At 24.3% G+C, this 17,346-nt stretch overlaps 1 protein-coding gene across 3 annotated transcripts; it reads right to left on the reverse strand.

Annotated features, from left to right (window-relative positions):
* Nucleotides 1-1,567: 1,567 nt before the first annotated feature.
* On the reverse strand, nt 1,568-14,751 carry LOC114131653 (protein takeout-like). Of its 3 annotated transcripts, none has more exons than XM_050205046.1 (4): nt 14,481-14,751; nt 2,420-2,806; nt 2,162-2,317; nt 1,568-2,047 (listed from the first exon to the last, which is right to left on the reverse strand). In XM_050205046.1, exons 1-4 carry the CDS (start codon nt 14,560-14,562, stop codon nt 1,896-1,898), a joined length of 777 nt encoding a protein of 258 aa, XP_050061003.1. In that variant the 5' UTR covers nt 14,563-14,751; the 3' UTR covers nt 1,568-1,895. The 3 variants fall into 3 exon arrangements, with proteins under 3 accessions (XP_050061003.1, XP_027852026.1, XP_027853029.1); XM_027996225.2 differs by lacking the exon at nt 14,481-14,751 and adding an exon at nt 3,482-3,755; XM_027997228.2 differs by lacking the exons at nt 1,568-2,047; nt 2,162-2,317; nt 2,420-2,806 and adding exons at nt 11,817-12,298; nt 12,429-12,584; nt 12,697-13,083 and having other exon boundaries at nt 14,481-14,750.
* Between the last annotated feature and the right edge of the window lie 2,595 nt (nt 14,752-17,346).

Consider the following 17,346-nt stretch of genomic DNA (forward strand, 5'->3'; position numbering starts at 1 on the left):
TTAACTAAACTGTACTATATACCAATTGAATATTTGTATGCGCGCACACATCGTCTATGTATATATCCACCAAAAAGTTGATTGCCTAGAAAACGATTATTTTGCTTTCGTGATGTTAAATTGTGTTTTTAGTTTGTAAGATATCCGTATTCCCTATGGAATTAAAATAAACCTGTTTACTCCCTTAGCGCCCTTGTTACATATTATTATGATTTAAGATTTAATATGAATACAAGGTGTTCACCTTCGATTAAAAATACTAAATGTTAAAAGTAATTTATTGAAAATTTGAAATGTTATATAATAAATTATAATGAATATGAATCTGTTATTTGATCAATAAGTAAAATACATTCATTAATCATAAATTTTTATTTTTTTATACTCGTAAGTATAAAAACAAATCAAACGAAACATTATTTTATTATTTAATATTATTTTAATACTTCGGTTCTACAATGCCTAATTGTATTGATTTTTGTGATTGCAAAAGTATAGTTTTTGTTTTGACTTATCGAGTACCTAACTAACTGAATTATTTTCTAGTAACTAATCAAATACTCAAATAAATAATAATGTATAATAATATAATATTTTTCACATACTTTATATACTGCACTTGATGTAGGTACTAGTAAGTTATACTTTTATAGATAAATACTTGAATAATTTTAGAGTGACTAGAGTTCTGTAGAGATATACGGCCATGATTTTAATGCCCAATTTATTTTGGATTCTTAGACTGAATAGAATATATTACCTATATTATATTTAAGGTTTAACTGCTCATGAGTTATGACATTATTTCATGAACTTTATTTCTAAATCAACCTACTTAGTACCAACGAAAATGTGTCAAGACTAAAACCCAACCTTGTGAGTTTTATAAATTACAATATAAATTTAAATACCTATTTAGTTTGAAATCAATTTTTAAGTTGTAGCTTATAAATTACACCTGTATGGCTGTATCTCCTATAGCTATAAAAAACTTTGCTAAATATTAAGATAATAAACTTAACTATTAACTTATGTTAGTATATTATATCAATGATATATGTATAGATTTAATATATAATAAATTTATGTTTAGGTTCTAGAATATATTATATCAATTTATGAAACGTTTCAAACACTTGAGAAATAAATCAATAGGCACATAATACCTATAAAAACATTTACGTTCATTATGTTTAAATCAAAATAATTGCTTTATTTATTTATTTTTGAAGGATATAAACATAGACCTGCTTATACGTATATGGATAATGGATAAACTATGTAAAATACTTTTAACCGACAGCAATGCTATCAGGATAAAATTCACAGTGTTTAAAAAATAGATTGAAACAGTGTCGAATGTTCCCACATTGTATAAAATTCCTAATTTTAGTTGATAATAAGTGTTTTAATATTAATTTGTAATTTAAAAGATATTATACTATCATGATGTTAACGTTAAACTTGCACCACTATGTAATCTATTATAAACAGTACCTATAGGATAAAGGTAGCATTTTAGGTCTTTGAACGGATAATATTTTGTCAGAAATAAATAACTCAATGATAATTTGAATAATAATTTAATAAATTTATATATTTTGTTTAATATAAATAATATTCAATAATTTAATAAAAACACTAGGTTTTTCAAATAAATAATAGCACGTCATCAATTAGGTACTGAGACGTACAAGTAACAGTCATCGTTTTATAAAAAATAATAACAAGTCCCCAGAAAGTGGGCGCTTTTGTGAGCATCTCGTTAGCGTCGATCACTTAAGACATTTTTGTCGAGCTACTCTAGCGCTTACTGACGGAAACAAGTATTAAATTTAAAAAAACATAATTTTTTGTTAGGAAACATCAACCATCAGAGGAACAGACCGAACCGATTACAAAAGGAATATGTCTGAGTATGCGGTCTTCTGAAATACCTTGTTGATAATATCCTGTGCGATAGCTCCAATAGCTTCTTCGAATGCAGGTTTCAGTTCATCAAGAAGAACTTCCCAGTTTTCGTTCAGGATGGAGTTCATGCTATCACCTATTGCGTAAACAAAAAATTTAGTATGGAAAATAAAAATAAAAATGTATGATAGTACTAATCATACTTTATAAATACAATAATATAACAAAAATTATTGAATAGAGAACACACCTAATTGTTTGTTTCCGTTGAAAAGGTTCTCCAACTTGACATTCAGTTTTTTGACACTCGCTACCTTCAGATCGACTTTCTTAATTTGAACGAAGGTCTTACCATTCTTCTCAAATGGAGTGCCCGACACTTCTTTAACATCCAATACGGGATCGTCTATATAAAATATTACAGTTTTAAAAATCAGGAATATATATGACATTTTAAAATAAGTACCATTTATAAAATTGAATAGGTAATTATATGTTTAAAACTTACGCAAGACTAAGGTACACGGTCCGTTGCCGGTGATCGGTAAAACGAGCACCTTGCCGTTAACCGTGTATTGTCCAGTGATCTCGAGAGGCTTAGTGAAGCTTATCTTGCCGCTCATCTTGTAGTTGTCCACATCGACTTTCAAGGAATCAATCACTGTGCTGGTCAAACCCATGATCTTGACATCCTTTAACTTCAAGTCAATGCTTACAGCTTTGCTAGAGCCTTTTCCGTGTTCGATTTCCAAAGACGGTAGCTCGAACGGTTCGATAGCCGGAATCCTGAGTTTCGGGTATCCTTCGGCCAAATCTGGAATGACTGATTGGATGGAGGTCTTCAAACATTTTTCAAGGTTTGGATCACTTTTCTTGCATAAATTGAAAGATAATTCTGTAAATAAATAATTAAATAAAATATGAATATTATGAAAACAACAAAAATTATAAAATGTATTACATTTTATATAATGTATAATACAATTTATATAATATATTAAAACATTAACTCATCGTAAAGGTATACTAACTAACTTTATGAATTTATATAATTTTAATAGCCTATAATAGCTTGTATTTACGTTTATAATACATCTGGTTGATTTTTTATCTAGTTTACAACATTTTAAACGTGAATTAAACTGTTCTAATTCAACATGTAATAAAAGATAATTTAAAAATTACATTTTTGTTATTATTAAGGATTTTTATAATCATTTTGAAAAAAGAAAATGTTTTAACTCAAACAATTAAAAATATATCTGTTAAGAAGTTTTAAACAAAGCTAGGCGAATCATATAGACAACTAAATAAACTTTTTATTTTTAAAATGAGAAAATTAATATTTTATTATATTGTTACTTTAAAGCTTAAAATAACTGTTGATGTATTTTTAAAGTATACGAATTTAATAAAATGTATATATTATTAAATATCTTGCAATACTCTAATATTAATTTTCAGCGAATTGTATTGGAAAAATATCATTTATCAAATAAAATTACATGAAATCATCCTGATTACTACTTACATAAATATTGTAGTGTATACAAAAACAAAAATTACTTACGTTTTTTCGGTGTGGGTGCAGCGGTTACAGAAGCAACGACGGCCAAAAATAAAGCACATACGATCAGCAACGATTTTGCCATTTTTAGATTGGAAATATTTAACTTGTAAAATAAAAAATAAAAATATTTCAAATGAAATCGATATCGGATCGAAATAGTGCAAATTATGTTTTGGGTTATTTGTAAGTTTTGAAAAAACTAAGAAAAATCTTAATTATTCCCGAAGTTACTTCTGGTACTGAAACCGTCGAAAGTGTGATACCGCAACCCTGTGTTCGAGTACCTTTTATACCTCTCGCAACTCGCAATTCACGTTGACCTCCCCGGAACTAGTTAAAGACACACCCATGGACGCCTATATATAATTGTTTCTTATGTGTAATGACCAATGTTATGTTATGTTATTTGTATATTATATTTAAAAATTATGAATAGCAATTATAATTCATCCTTACTTATCAAATTTAAAATTTAATATTTTTACACACGAAATAAATTTTATTTTATTTTATTATTATGTTAATATACAACAGTATTAATTTCGTATATTATAATATCAATATAATATAATATATAAATATAACTTATCAATATAACTTAATATCCACTATTACACTGTAACATAATTAATAAGTTGTATTAATTTTTTTTTGATTTTAAATTATAATAATATTATTTGATAATTTATTCAAATATAAAAACCGTATATATTTGAACAGTTTATTCTATAAGTTTTTGACTTCTTTCATGAAACATAGTTGGTATATATATCATGTATTCATTATTCGTAGGCATATATACAACTATATTCATATCACATGTATAAATTGTATCAAGCGAAACGGTGAATGTATTGATTTTACAATCATATGTGTTTTGGTATTTGACGTTACCTTATTTAAGAGTAAATATAAGTCAAAAGAACTCAAAATTCCCAAAAATTTTTTTGACAAAATTAATTTATTATTAATACTATATTTTATATATTGAATAATAAATAACTGTAAAAGTTTAAAAATTTAAATATATACATAATTTTACTAAATACTTATAAGCGCATATTATAGACATAACTGATGGTCTTTTTAATTTATTTATATAAATTTTTTTTGTATAAATTGAAAAAAAATGAAATGAAAAAGTTATTTTTACATTAGGTAGTCAGAAACTCCGAAATACATATATAAATACAAATTATTATTTTATAGTGAACAATTAAAATTAAATTTTAATATCTTAATACATGTGGCTAAAAAAAGTAAAACAAAATTCCTCATAAAATGTTCAAATAGCAATTTAAAAGTACCGAAATACAAACTCAATTTTTTTTATACATTGAAAGGTAACTTATATAACCTATATAATATATTATTTGTTTATATTTACTAATATTTTCATCTAAGTGTATGTACCTATATATTCTTTTTTATTCAATTATTTATTAATTAATGTGATACTTTAAGGAAAAATTAATTCTACCTACCATATTATAGTATATTAGTATAGTATAAATATAAATAAAATATAATCGGTGTGATAGTGACATACATTATATTACGAGTATTTACTTAATTTTTCGTATACAATGATTTATTATTAAAATTAAATTAAACACATACATTTTACAGTGACCTACTCAATGACGAAGTACATTCAAAATTTACCAAATAGCAAAATGACTTCCCCGGCTTTTATTTCTCGTTTTTCAGTGTTTAAATCATTTATTTAAAAATATGACGATGAAAATTAGAAGTAAGCATTAGCTTAAGTTTATTCTGAATTATAGTATGTAAAATAGTAAGTTATGTCTAATTTATTTTCTATTTAATAGCTTACCATATATTTATCATACTAATCTGTTTTGAATTTGTGATATTTGGAGTACATAATTTCATAACTGTCATTTACTTGAAAAAATGTTTTTCTCATGTTGGTTATATTTATTGTGAATTAAATCAATAATAAAACATTGAGTACCTACGATTTTAAAACCTTTTTGTATAATAGAAAAATATAATTTGTTTTGTATAATATTATACATACACTAAATTCAAAACGTTTTTATAACAACAAATATTTTTCCTCTTGAATTGTCACACACAACAAGTATACGTAGTTATCTTACTATTTTCCTATTATTTACCTACAAGCTACAATTAGTATTTTAAAAGTAACACTATGTAAAAATAATCCCTTTTTCCCTTTATAGTATTCACTTATCCAATTAACATGAGCAACGACAATATGATTTTATAAACGATATTTTAGAATTCTAAATCATTATTTTCACAATGTTTAACCTTGAAAATAATATTTACGAGATCTAATCATTCTCGTAAACCAAATTATACAACAACACTGTGGTTCCAATGTACATAAATAAATGTATATAATTAATAATAATTACGATAGCTCATAATTTCTGAATTTTAAACGTACATTGGCCTCATCAAGACCATTCTATATTGTCCTCTCCCTGCAAATTATTAAGACATACAAAAACGTCTATTTATTTTATCTAAATTACTATATCCAATACTACATATACCTAACACGTAGGTCACTGAATAACAAATCAACAGTTATTTCATTTTTATTTACCATCAAGTATCAACTGTCAATAACACTTAGTTTTTTTAAAGAGCTATTTATATATATTTAAATTCAGAATCTTATTAAATTCAAACCACCGTATTATATAATATAATTAAAATAAACCATGCATAACCCACTTTTAATGCACTATAACTACTAAATATATTTCTGCACTAATGCACTATAAAAAGTCTAAGGAAGTAGAAAGAAGCTACTTTATAATTACGAAAGTGTGATTACTGATTAATATGATTAGAAGAAGATAATCGACAAATAATTTACAGCCGATGGTGCCATTTTAACTTCCGAGTAGTGATATGGTATGTTATTTTAAAGATAAACATATCCAAATATTTGTTCTCTTTATAGTGGTCTAGATTAAAATTTGATTTTTAAACTAAAAATTTATCACAAACAGTAAGTAATTTATTCTACGCAGTCAACAAGAGAAGGATATTCTTTTTTAAAGATTATATTTAATGTTTAAAATTGATAAATTTAAATAAATATAAAAAAAATTCGTCAAGTTCAAGTTCTAACGATCTGTAAGTATCCATTCATGTAGACATGTAGTCATGTATATATATGTGTGTGTGTAAATGTAATATATATGTATATATATATATATATATATATATATATATATATTGTAAATATAATATTAAATAATAATATTTAAGCATAAACAATAAACATATTTACCCGGACAGGCCTAGGAATATATTTAAATATTCAAAATACAAGCTTATATTATATAATACTATTATATCATTTATAAAATATGAAATTGTATCTATGAGATGTCCATGAAAGGGCATCCGTTATATCACAGGATAGTGTAGGCAGCATCCTCTATCTGCAGGGTCATCCTAGACAAACTTGAAACTATAAAAAGAGATAACGCACTCTGGTCCGGCAACGCTATTCCACACTCCGACTGGAACTTGTCAGTTGTCAGACACCTTACGGTGCTACCAGCAGTGGCGTCATGAGCTTATTTTTTGGGGTAAATTGGGAATTGCTCCGAACAATTTTAGGTGGGTGGGTAATTTTGTTAAATCGTAACAATAATTTTTATATTTAACTATCATTATAATGTATAAATATATATTTTATATATAAATAAATGTTATAAATATTATATACCTAATGTATTATTTTTAATATTTAATATATAGGTATATCGGCAGGGTTTTTATGGGTGGGTGGGTTGCCCCTGTAAAGAAAATGTTCGTGACGCCATAGGTTACAAGCCAAAACTCACATGTCGCTGTTACATTGTATTGTGATAAAAGTTAAATTAAATTAAAGGATATTTGTTATTAAATAAATCACTCATGCAATTAATACTAAAAATGTACAAACAAATTGCACACAAATCGTTCTATCTCTTTTATCCGACCTAATTCTACATTGGGGTTCGTTACAAATTAACCGTTACGTTACAACATTGTACTTATATAATTTAAATACAATAATAAATAGTTACAAACAAAATAAACATCTGAGCGAATAGTACTAAATATGTACGACCTGTTGGCTATTTCTAAACATATTTTATGATATTTATATTTAAATTTTAAATTAATTTAATAGATTATCAATTTATTTTACAATTAGTAGGAAATAAGGTTGGGGTTGTACGGTATAAATAAAATTTTGGTTTATCAGATTGTTTAATTTATTGAATATAATGATATATATTAATATACGTTAAATTTTCAAGTCATCACAAATAATATTTTAAAATTATAGAAAAATAACCAACATTATTGTTATTCTTTGTTTTTTATACTTCCTCGGCATTTTAAATTGAATTGATTTCAGAATGAGTTAGTTATGAGAAACATGGCACCTATTAAACTTTGAAATCGTATGCATGAATGTAAAAATATTACAAAATAATTTACAATTGGAATTTTAATGAAATTCGTCAAGATTCTAATATTTAACGCTAAAAAAAAGTACTAAAGATTTACTATCAAGTATCAATGTTATTTTCAATTCCACTATTCACTAATAATAATTTATGAGGAACTTTTTATAATATTAGTATAATTTATTATAAACTAATAGGTACTATGAAAAACGATTCTGAATGAGCACGGTTAATTTTTTTATTTAGATGAAACAATAATTTTATTAAATGTTTGTTTTCCCCCCAATTATTCTAAAAAGTAATGAGAAATTGTTATCTAAATGTACATAATAGATTTAATATATTATAGGTAGTATAGACTACTATAGTAATTTCCCACAAATTTTATAATTGGAGCATTATTTCAATTAGAAAAAATAGTTTCAAACACAAAAATAAATAAATAAACATCATAATATAATAAATAAATTATTCGTTCTTTGAAAAATCTAATATTGGTTCAATATCTATTAAACTGGCTAATTTAATAAGATTAAAGTTTAAAATATATTTTATGATAATCAAAAATATAACCATAAGCGATCAAACTTGTAGTATGAGTCATTATCCAGTTTTTTTCAAAGTCAAATTGTATTTATTTTAATATTAAAGGTACAGCCTTTAAAACTGAAAAATACAATAATATGTAATAATTGTTATTTACGTAAAATAATGTATTATAATATAGAACATATATTTTGTGAAATTAATAAATTCTTAATTTTAGATGAACATGTAGCTATTACTTATAACTATTTAATCTTAGTTACCTAATTATTAAGTTTTATTCCCTAACACTGGTCGTAAATTATATGAGTAAAACATTTATTCATAAAACCAAATTATTAGCTTTACAAACCGATTATTTTTTTTTAACATTACTACCATTATAGATAGATATACCTATTCATAAACGCTATTGCTCATTATTTATTAGACTTCCTGTTTATGGATGTTGTGAATTTTTATTAACTCGTGAAGGATAGATACATTACCTAGCATAAATTTGACAAATTTTTTAAAATAAAATGTTGTCCTTGGTCATTTTGAGCTTTTTAGTTGCAGCCAATTTTATACCAATAAGCCTAATAACACGTAGTTATAAATTCTCCTTTTTTTGGTAAATAATAAGTTCCAACACAAGATTAGCAGTTAAAAATGGCATACAATAATTTCTATAAATTACATATTTGAGTTCTTATACGTAAAAAAAATACGTATTTGAGTTTCTACATAGCTATAAACAATTATATAATAATATGTAAATTTCTACACTAACCATATCGATAAATTTTGTTTATTATTATTATTATTTTTTTTTTTTTAAGGATATTATTAATAATTTTTTTGCTATATTTTAGGTTATAAAATATTATTATAAAAATAATCGTTTAAATAATTATTTTATTATCATATACCATATATAGTTATTTAACATTTGTAAGTATAAAAACATAATATAATAAATATAAATATCTATAGATTATAATACATATTATCATATTAAAATAAATTCTTAGTAATTAGTACGGCTCGGATTTTAAAGCATATGCTTCTTTTTTATATATGAGATAGAAATCTAATTTTTATATATAAATTCGTTTCATGACATTCTGATTCTAAATAAACAAATATATTTTTGCTTTTTTACTTTTTACAATTATGCTAGCTTTTAATTTTTTATATGTTTATAATGCTATTTTAATAAAAAAAATAATCATTAAGAAATGTAAAAACCCAGAATGCGGAATAAATGTTTATATTTGATCATTATTGTTTTCGTTATCGGCTTGATTATAAATTGTATTAAACATACCTTTAGATTGTCGATCTACATATAGTCTGCAGTACTTATACGGACAGTGTGCTTATAACATCGATATCGACCATTCCAAAATTTAAGATTTAGTGTTGTAATTTGAAACCTCTTGTGTGGAGTATGCACCGATTACTTCAGCAAATGTAGAGAGTTTGTTTTCTATGTATAAAAATATTTTGTCGGATAATAGAGTCAGTTTCACTACTGTAAATATTTGGAAATGCATGGCAATTAATTCTTTTTTTAGTATAAATTAATATTTCAAATTTTTTTTTATTTTTTTTATTTATTTTTATAACTAGTTCATGATAATTTTTGGTCATGCTTTTTTTTTGATTTTTTTTAAAATAAATATGCTTCTTTTTGCTTTTTTAAAGCAATCAAGTGCTTTTTAGTTGCTTATTAGTTATTATACTTTAAAATCCGAGGTCTAGTAATTAGTATAGGTACTACAAACAGAAGTAATTTCTTGTGTTTTAATTTTCTGTGTAGAAACTCGTAAGTATCATTTGTATTTTTTCTGTCATATAAGAACTTTCATATATCATTATATATATATATTTTTACATGCTATAGATCTCGCCATGTAGGAACTTATATTCGCCCACGAATTTACAACCGCAGTACCACCAAAATTTGATATTTTTGTCTCATTTATTTTTCTAAATTTATTATTATAATAATAAAACAATAACATCTAAAATTAATTTAGTTAAAATTTGTTGAATATTACTTCATAATTAGATAGGTATACAATAGTTACTTTTTTCTTATGTTTAATAAATTGGTCTCTAAATAATTATTTAATATAGCAATATAGCAATCATGAGTTGCTAATTAATTTTATTTTTTGTTGAACGTCAATAAAATACCGCAAAATTCTACTTTTATTTCCATAGATAAGTATTGTATTTATGACTTATATCATATGTGAATAATCAAATAAATACAACAAGCACTTTTAATATATACTGTTTATGCATACTGCATACATTTTCAATCGATTAAATATTTAATATTATGATAAACATAACAATCAACCAATAATCAATATCTGTTTTAGGCTTTTAAATCTGAACCTCATTATTGAGCATCAAATTTGTTCTTCATTTTTTTTAAAAAAAATGGCTCAGTCATTAATTTAATTTTCTTAACAGCCAACTTAGATCTCACCAACGATCATCCAATTACAAATAAAACTATAATAGTATAATATATAGTTTTGATTAAGTATTATAAACTTTCTGTAGTTAAACCATTAACTTGTGTACGTATTTTAACTTCCATTTTTTTCTAATTATTTTTATTTATAATTTATTATTCATATAAAATAAATTTTAAATTATTTGTAAAAATGATTAATTTTGATTATAAAATAAATATCACTTTTGTAGTTTATTAACTATATAAAGCATACCAGGATCTTGTATAATATCTCTACATTTCATAAATATATTATTGATGGATGTAAGATTCTCCAGTCTCCACATATTCGACATATTTTTGGTGACTGATTTAAATAGTTTGTCATATAAGTTCTTAGGTGATTACTATATAAGAGATAGAATGAATTATTGATACTTATATAAGTTTATTATTTCAACAGCAGTCAATGGTATATTTGACAAGATTAATTAAATTACTTTTAAAAATTGTTAAGTAATACAAAACATTTTAACGTTGATTTTAAGCAATTACAGAATTTAAAATTTATATAAAAAAATAAGATAAAATTATTAAATGGTTATATAAATATTATACAGATATTTGAAATTTTATTTAGCTTTATTTTTATGATGGACGATTATTTTAGTATATTATGTTTTCGTAAACATGTAATAAAATAAAATAATAATAAACAATTTAAAGATATTATATTGTGATAATAGTGATGACCTTAACATTGGACAAAATCGTACAGTATAGTACTAGGTATTAAAAAGGTGACTTTCAGGACGGAAATATACAAGTATACTTATAGGAAATAAATTCAACGCAATAATTACTTGAGTAGATAATAATTTAATAATTTAATTTATATTTTTCATATAAATAACATTCAATAAGTTAATAAAACACTAGGTTTTTCAAATAAATAATTTGCTAGTCATCAATTTGTTATTGAGACAAGCGCATAATATAGTCGTAGTTTTATAAATAATAATAACAAGTCCCCAGAAAGTGGGCGCTATATGTGAGCATCTCGTTAGCGTCGATCACATTTGACATTTTTGTCGAGCTACTCTAGCGCGTCCTGACTGTGACGTGAAATAAATTAAAAATAACAACATTTTTGGTTAGGAAACTAAAACAAATACAACAATCCAACGAACTACAAAGGGAATATGTCTGAGTACGCGGTCTTTTGCAATGCTTTATTAACAATGTCTTGTGCAATAGCACCAACTGCTTCTTCGAAAGCTGGTTTCAATTCTTCGAGAAGAACTTCCCAGTTTTCGTTAAGGATGGAGTTCATGCTATCACCTGTTAAAATCAATAACAAACAAGTTAGTTAATTCAAGAAATAAAAATGTATCGGTTTTATATAATGTGTTTCAATAACGACTAGAGTGAATCACAAAATAATATAACTTTTTAAATATGATTAACTTACCTAATTGTTTGTTTCCGTTGAAAAGGTTTTCCAACTTGACATTCAGTTTCTTGACACTCACCAATCTAAGTTCGAATTTCTTGATTTGGACGAAAGTTTTACCGTTCTTCTGGTTTGGAGTTCCGGAAACTTCTTTCAATTCCAATACGGGATCGTCTATAGAAAATATTACAATTTTAAAAAATAGGAATGTACACGAAATTGTATAATAAGTAACATTTAGAAAATTGTATAGGTAACTAATAATTATAATATGTTCAAAACTTACGCAAGACTAAGGTACACGGTCCGTTTCCGGTGATCGGTAAAACGAGCACCTTGCCGTTAACCGTGTATTGTCCAGTGATCTCGAGTGGCTTTGTGAAACCAATCTTGCCGTTCAGTTTGTAATTGTCAACGTCGACTTTCAAGGAATCGATCACTGTGCTGGTCAAACCCATGATCTTGACGTCCTTAAGCTTCAAGTCAATGCTGACTGATTTGCTGGAGCCTTTGCCTTGGTCGATTTCCAATGACGGAAGCTCGAACGGTTCGATAGCCGGAATCCTCAGTTTTGGGTATCCTTCGGCCAAATCTGGAATGATTGATTGGATTGAGGTCTTCAAACATTTGTCAAGGTTTGGATCACTTTTCTTGCATAAATTGAAAGACAATTCTGTAAAGAAACAATTATATTAAAATAATAAAAACAATTGAAATCACGTTCTATTTTGATATGGAATATCATTCTACTTATTATATATTTGATAACGAGTTGCTTTAGTAAACCTTTTTACATCGATAAATTATAAATAAGTATTGATATGTATTTATTGCCCAATTTATGGTTCTTTGGGGTTTATTTATAATCGATTTATATTATATATTATATTTTCTGATGCCTAAGTGATATTGTGCAAAACATTTAATCAGTGGTCAATTTTTTTTTTTAAACCAATTCCGTCTGCACAAATGAATAATAAAATAAAAAAAGATCAACGTTTCTTGTAACGATTCTAAGACTGTTATTTAACAGAATTTGCACAGAATACTTAAACTGTTTTAACCTTGACCATTTATACCATGTTTATGTTTATACCTTCCGGGATAAATCACTAATATTGGTAGTGGTGCCGAAGGTGATAATTAAGACTGGTCGTGTTAAATAATTTTCTTACTTCCCTTTAAAATACATATAAATGTACTAAATGTACCTATAATCAATAATTGCTTATCCATGTATATACTAATGATGGACTTCAGTAGAACTTATTATTATTGACACAAACAATTAATATGATAATCACAATACAAATATGCATAATATATCGAATGGATGAGATTGAAAATAAAAATATTAATAATTAATTAATAAATATTAAATATTAAATTCCGCGTTCAAATAATTTAATAAACAATAATATTTTATAAAATATTGCTACCTATACTGTTAATAAATTATCATAAAGCGTTTCTAATTGTAAAATATAAATTTTGAACTTCTATCAAAATCAGTAGTTAAAAAAAAAAAGTAAGATTATGAAAAATATAAATTGAATAGTATTATAGAACAAAATTTTAACCCTAAAAAGTAATAAACACAATTCTTCATAAGATATTTAATTTTTAAGTTTTATAATATTTACGAGTATGTTTCAAAAGGTTATACCAATTAATATTTAACATAAATAAAATATATATTAATAAATCTCAAAGCCGATTAGCAGACAACTAATACGATCAACTAAATATCTTTAATAATTTTTTTATTGCAAAGACGAATACATATATTCGTAACTATACTGCTGTTAGGTTAAAATAGCTTATTTTAAATCTGTCTTTGAAGTTAAATTACAAGGTATGAAATGACAACTCAAGAAAATAGACATTTTAATCTCGTGTTAAAAAAATATAAGTGTTTTCTAATTTTTTAATTTTAATTCTTACCAAATAATGTTTTTATAGATTTTAACATATAATATTAAACATTTAAATAGTTCAAATTGTTTAAAATTAAACTACACCTAAAAAAGACTAATTTAAACAATATGAAGTATAAAAATATGAACTTACGTTTTTTCGGTGTGGGTGCAGCGGTTACAGAAGCAACGACGGCCAAAAACAAAGCACAAACGATCAGCAACGATTTTGCCATTTTTTTAATTGGAAATATTTAGATTGTAAAATAAAAAATAAAAAATTCCAAAGGAAATCGATATCAGATCGTTAAAGTATAATTATGTTTTTGGTTATTTGTATAAGTTTTGAAAAAACTAAGGAAAATTTTAATTCCCGAAGTTACTTCTGAAACTGAAACCGTCGAAAGTGTGATACCGCAACCCTGTGTTCCGATACCTTTTATACTCACGCGTTTGTTCGCGTTGACCTCCCCGGAACTGGTTTTAGTCACTGCTATACAATTGTTTTTTTCTCCATTTTAATGACAAATAACGCTGTCATTCTAAATTGTAAATTGCACATCCTTGTGGATCCATAATTTATCTATTAAAACCTACTAAAAATCACAAAAATTTTATTAATTTTTTAAATAGGGTACTGTGGATATAAGTTAATTATTTGATACTCAAACTATTTATAAAAAATAGTTATTTAAAAATACCAAACTTCAACTATAATTGCTAGTATTAAGTATAATATTTCATATGCATTAAATTAAGTTATTAATCATTTTTAAGTAACTTGTTTCAAATACAGCTAGAGTTTTGATCCACGTGCATTATAACACAACCAATTATTAGTGTAATATGGTGTGTTAAGTGTTAACACTCTCTTAATTTTATGAAAATAAATGATAAACCATTAATTTACACTGCTGACACTTTATATTTTCAAACTAATAATGGTATATAACTATACAAAATACAATACACAATTTATTTAATTTCTCATTAAGTTTATTTTAAAATAATAAAACCATTTGTTTGACTCAAATCAGTAGTCATTTAACCTCGCATTATTATTATAAGTAGTAAGTAAATAAACTTTACAAAATGTCATAATATTTTAGAGAGTAAATGCTTGGCAATTATTATTTTATTATATTATTATATTTAATTGTTATTATCGAACTACGACCTCTGTTATATATACTAAATTAAATTAAATAGATGGTAAAAACACTAAATCTGCTCTTTTAATAAATGTAAAATTGAAAAAAGAAAGAATTATTAATTAGGTATTTAATAAAAATATTGTGTTTAATTCAATTTTAAGCAGTTTGATATTTATGTTATTAACTATTTTGCAATGATGTGTATTTTTACAGTAGTACTTGATAAAGGCTTCAATTTTCTGGTAACAAATTGGATCTGTTTTTATTTTTTTTTAGTTGGGAGATTATGTAGATAATAGTGTATTTTTTTTTTTTTTTTACTAATTTTTTAGTGCTTCTTTAAAATAATCATGGAAGTATAAAAATAATATTGTGGAAGAACAGACATATTTATGAAACTAGAGAATTGAAAAATGAATATTTATAGATCCGCGTAAAACTCATCACCAATACTTTATGTTTATACTTTTTAGACATAATAATACAGTTTTTAAATTATACTGAATATTTTTGAATTATTATAGATGATAAAAATTTTAGATTTTTTACCATACCTATACATTATTAAAACACTTTTTAATATGTTAAAATATTTGGAAATGCAATGCAATAGGTTACGTTGTTTTAACAGCACTTAAAAATAAAAAAAAATGTATTTTTTTATAAGATATTTAAGTTTAAATTTTAAATTTTTTGTCAGCCATCAACAATCGTAAACTATTTCAGTCCTAAAAATTATTAATTTTTATAAATAAAACATGCAAATTTCAGGCAAGATTCTTCATAATTTGTTTTTCCAATGATTAAAAAAAAATTTAGCGTAAAGCAACATTAATATTTTATGAATATTTATTTTGTTATCGTATTTCTTAGTTTAAATTGTGACGAAATTGGTTATTAAAACGTAAAATATAAAGTTTTCCTCAAACAAATCCAAAAAATTTCATAAAACATGAAACATTACACAATTACTAAAATTAATATTTTTTTTTACTTATAGTCTAATAAATTACTAAAATATTTAGACACATTTTATGCTATTTATATAAACATTTAAAAGTTAGTCTTTTTTCAATGAAAAAAGTTTTTCCCGTTAAGAAGCTTGAAAATGAAACACAAGGGTTCTAATTAGTTTTACTTAAAGCAATAAAAAAATATCGAAAATAGATGGGCATAATTTTTTTCACAATGCAGTTTCAAACATAGATTAATTTGAATCTATTTACTATAGATCAATTAATATGTTAATACGTATTAAAACAATATTAATATCAATATGCGATGTTTTTATCATAAATTAGCTTAATATAGCATTGCATTATCTACTAATAAAATTATAAAATATAAATTACTTTTATGACTAGTAATATAAATAACTTACAAAAAATAAATAAAAATAATAAAGTTGACATTCGAAATACCATTTTAAACTTAATAGTATTATTATTTATTTAATTCTGTTTAAAAATAAATTTACCGTATAATAAAGCATTATTATTAATCTGAACCTAAGAAATAAATGTACCTAATACCTGTCGTATAGTTTAAAATGATAAAAAATGGTCTATTTATATATTAATCTCTATTTTTTATTTTATTTTATTTAGCACAAATAATTCCACAATCCAAAAATAGACTGGTATCCCCTGACAAAAACTAACTAATGCAAAAATGTATCAATGTACATTTGAACAACTAAAAATGATTCAGTCTTATATTTTATTTCTATAGATCATTTTTATTAAACAAATTTAATTTAAATTTCCGATATTGGAATGGACTGTTATAAATTTGTTTTCTTTCTCCATTTCACATTTAAAACTAGGTATATCAAGGTTTTTGATTTTATACTATATGTTTTACATA

This window comes from Aphis gossypii, chromosome 1 (assembly GCF_020184175.1).
Source record: "Aphis gossypii isolate Hap1 chromosome 1, ASM2018417v2, whole genome shotgun sequence".
NCBI classification, from domain to species: Eukaryota; Metazoa; Arthropoda; class Insecta; order Hemiptera; family Aphididae; genus Aphis; species Aphis gossypii.

Coding starts and splice junctions, on each gene's coding strand:
- LOC114131653 (XM_050205046.1), bottom strand. CDS start 14,562: ATGGCAAAATCGTTGCTGATCGTTTGTGCTTTGTTTTTGGCCGTCGTT. Junction 2,807..14,480: donor TGCACCCACACCGAAAAAAC/GTAAGTTCATAT, acceptor ATTTATTTACAG/AATTATCTTTCAATTTATGC. Junction 2,048..2,161: donor CAACGGAAACAAACAATTAG/GTGTGTTCTCTA, acceptor TTTACGCAATAG/GTGATAGCATGAACTCCATC.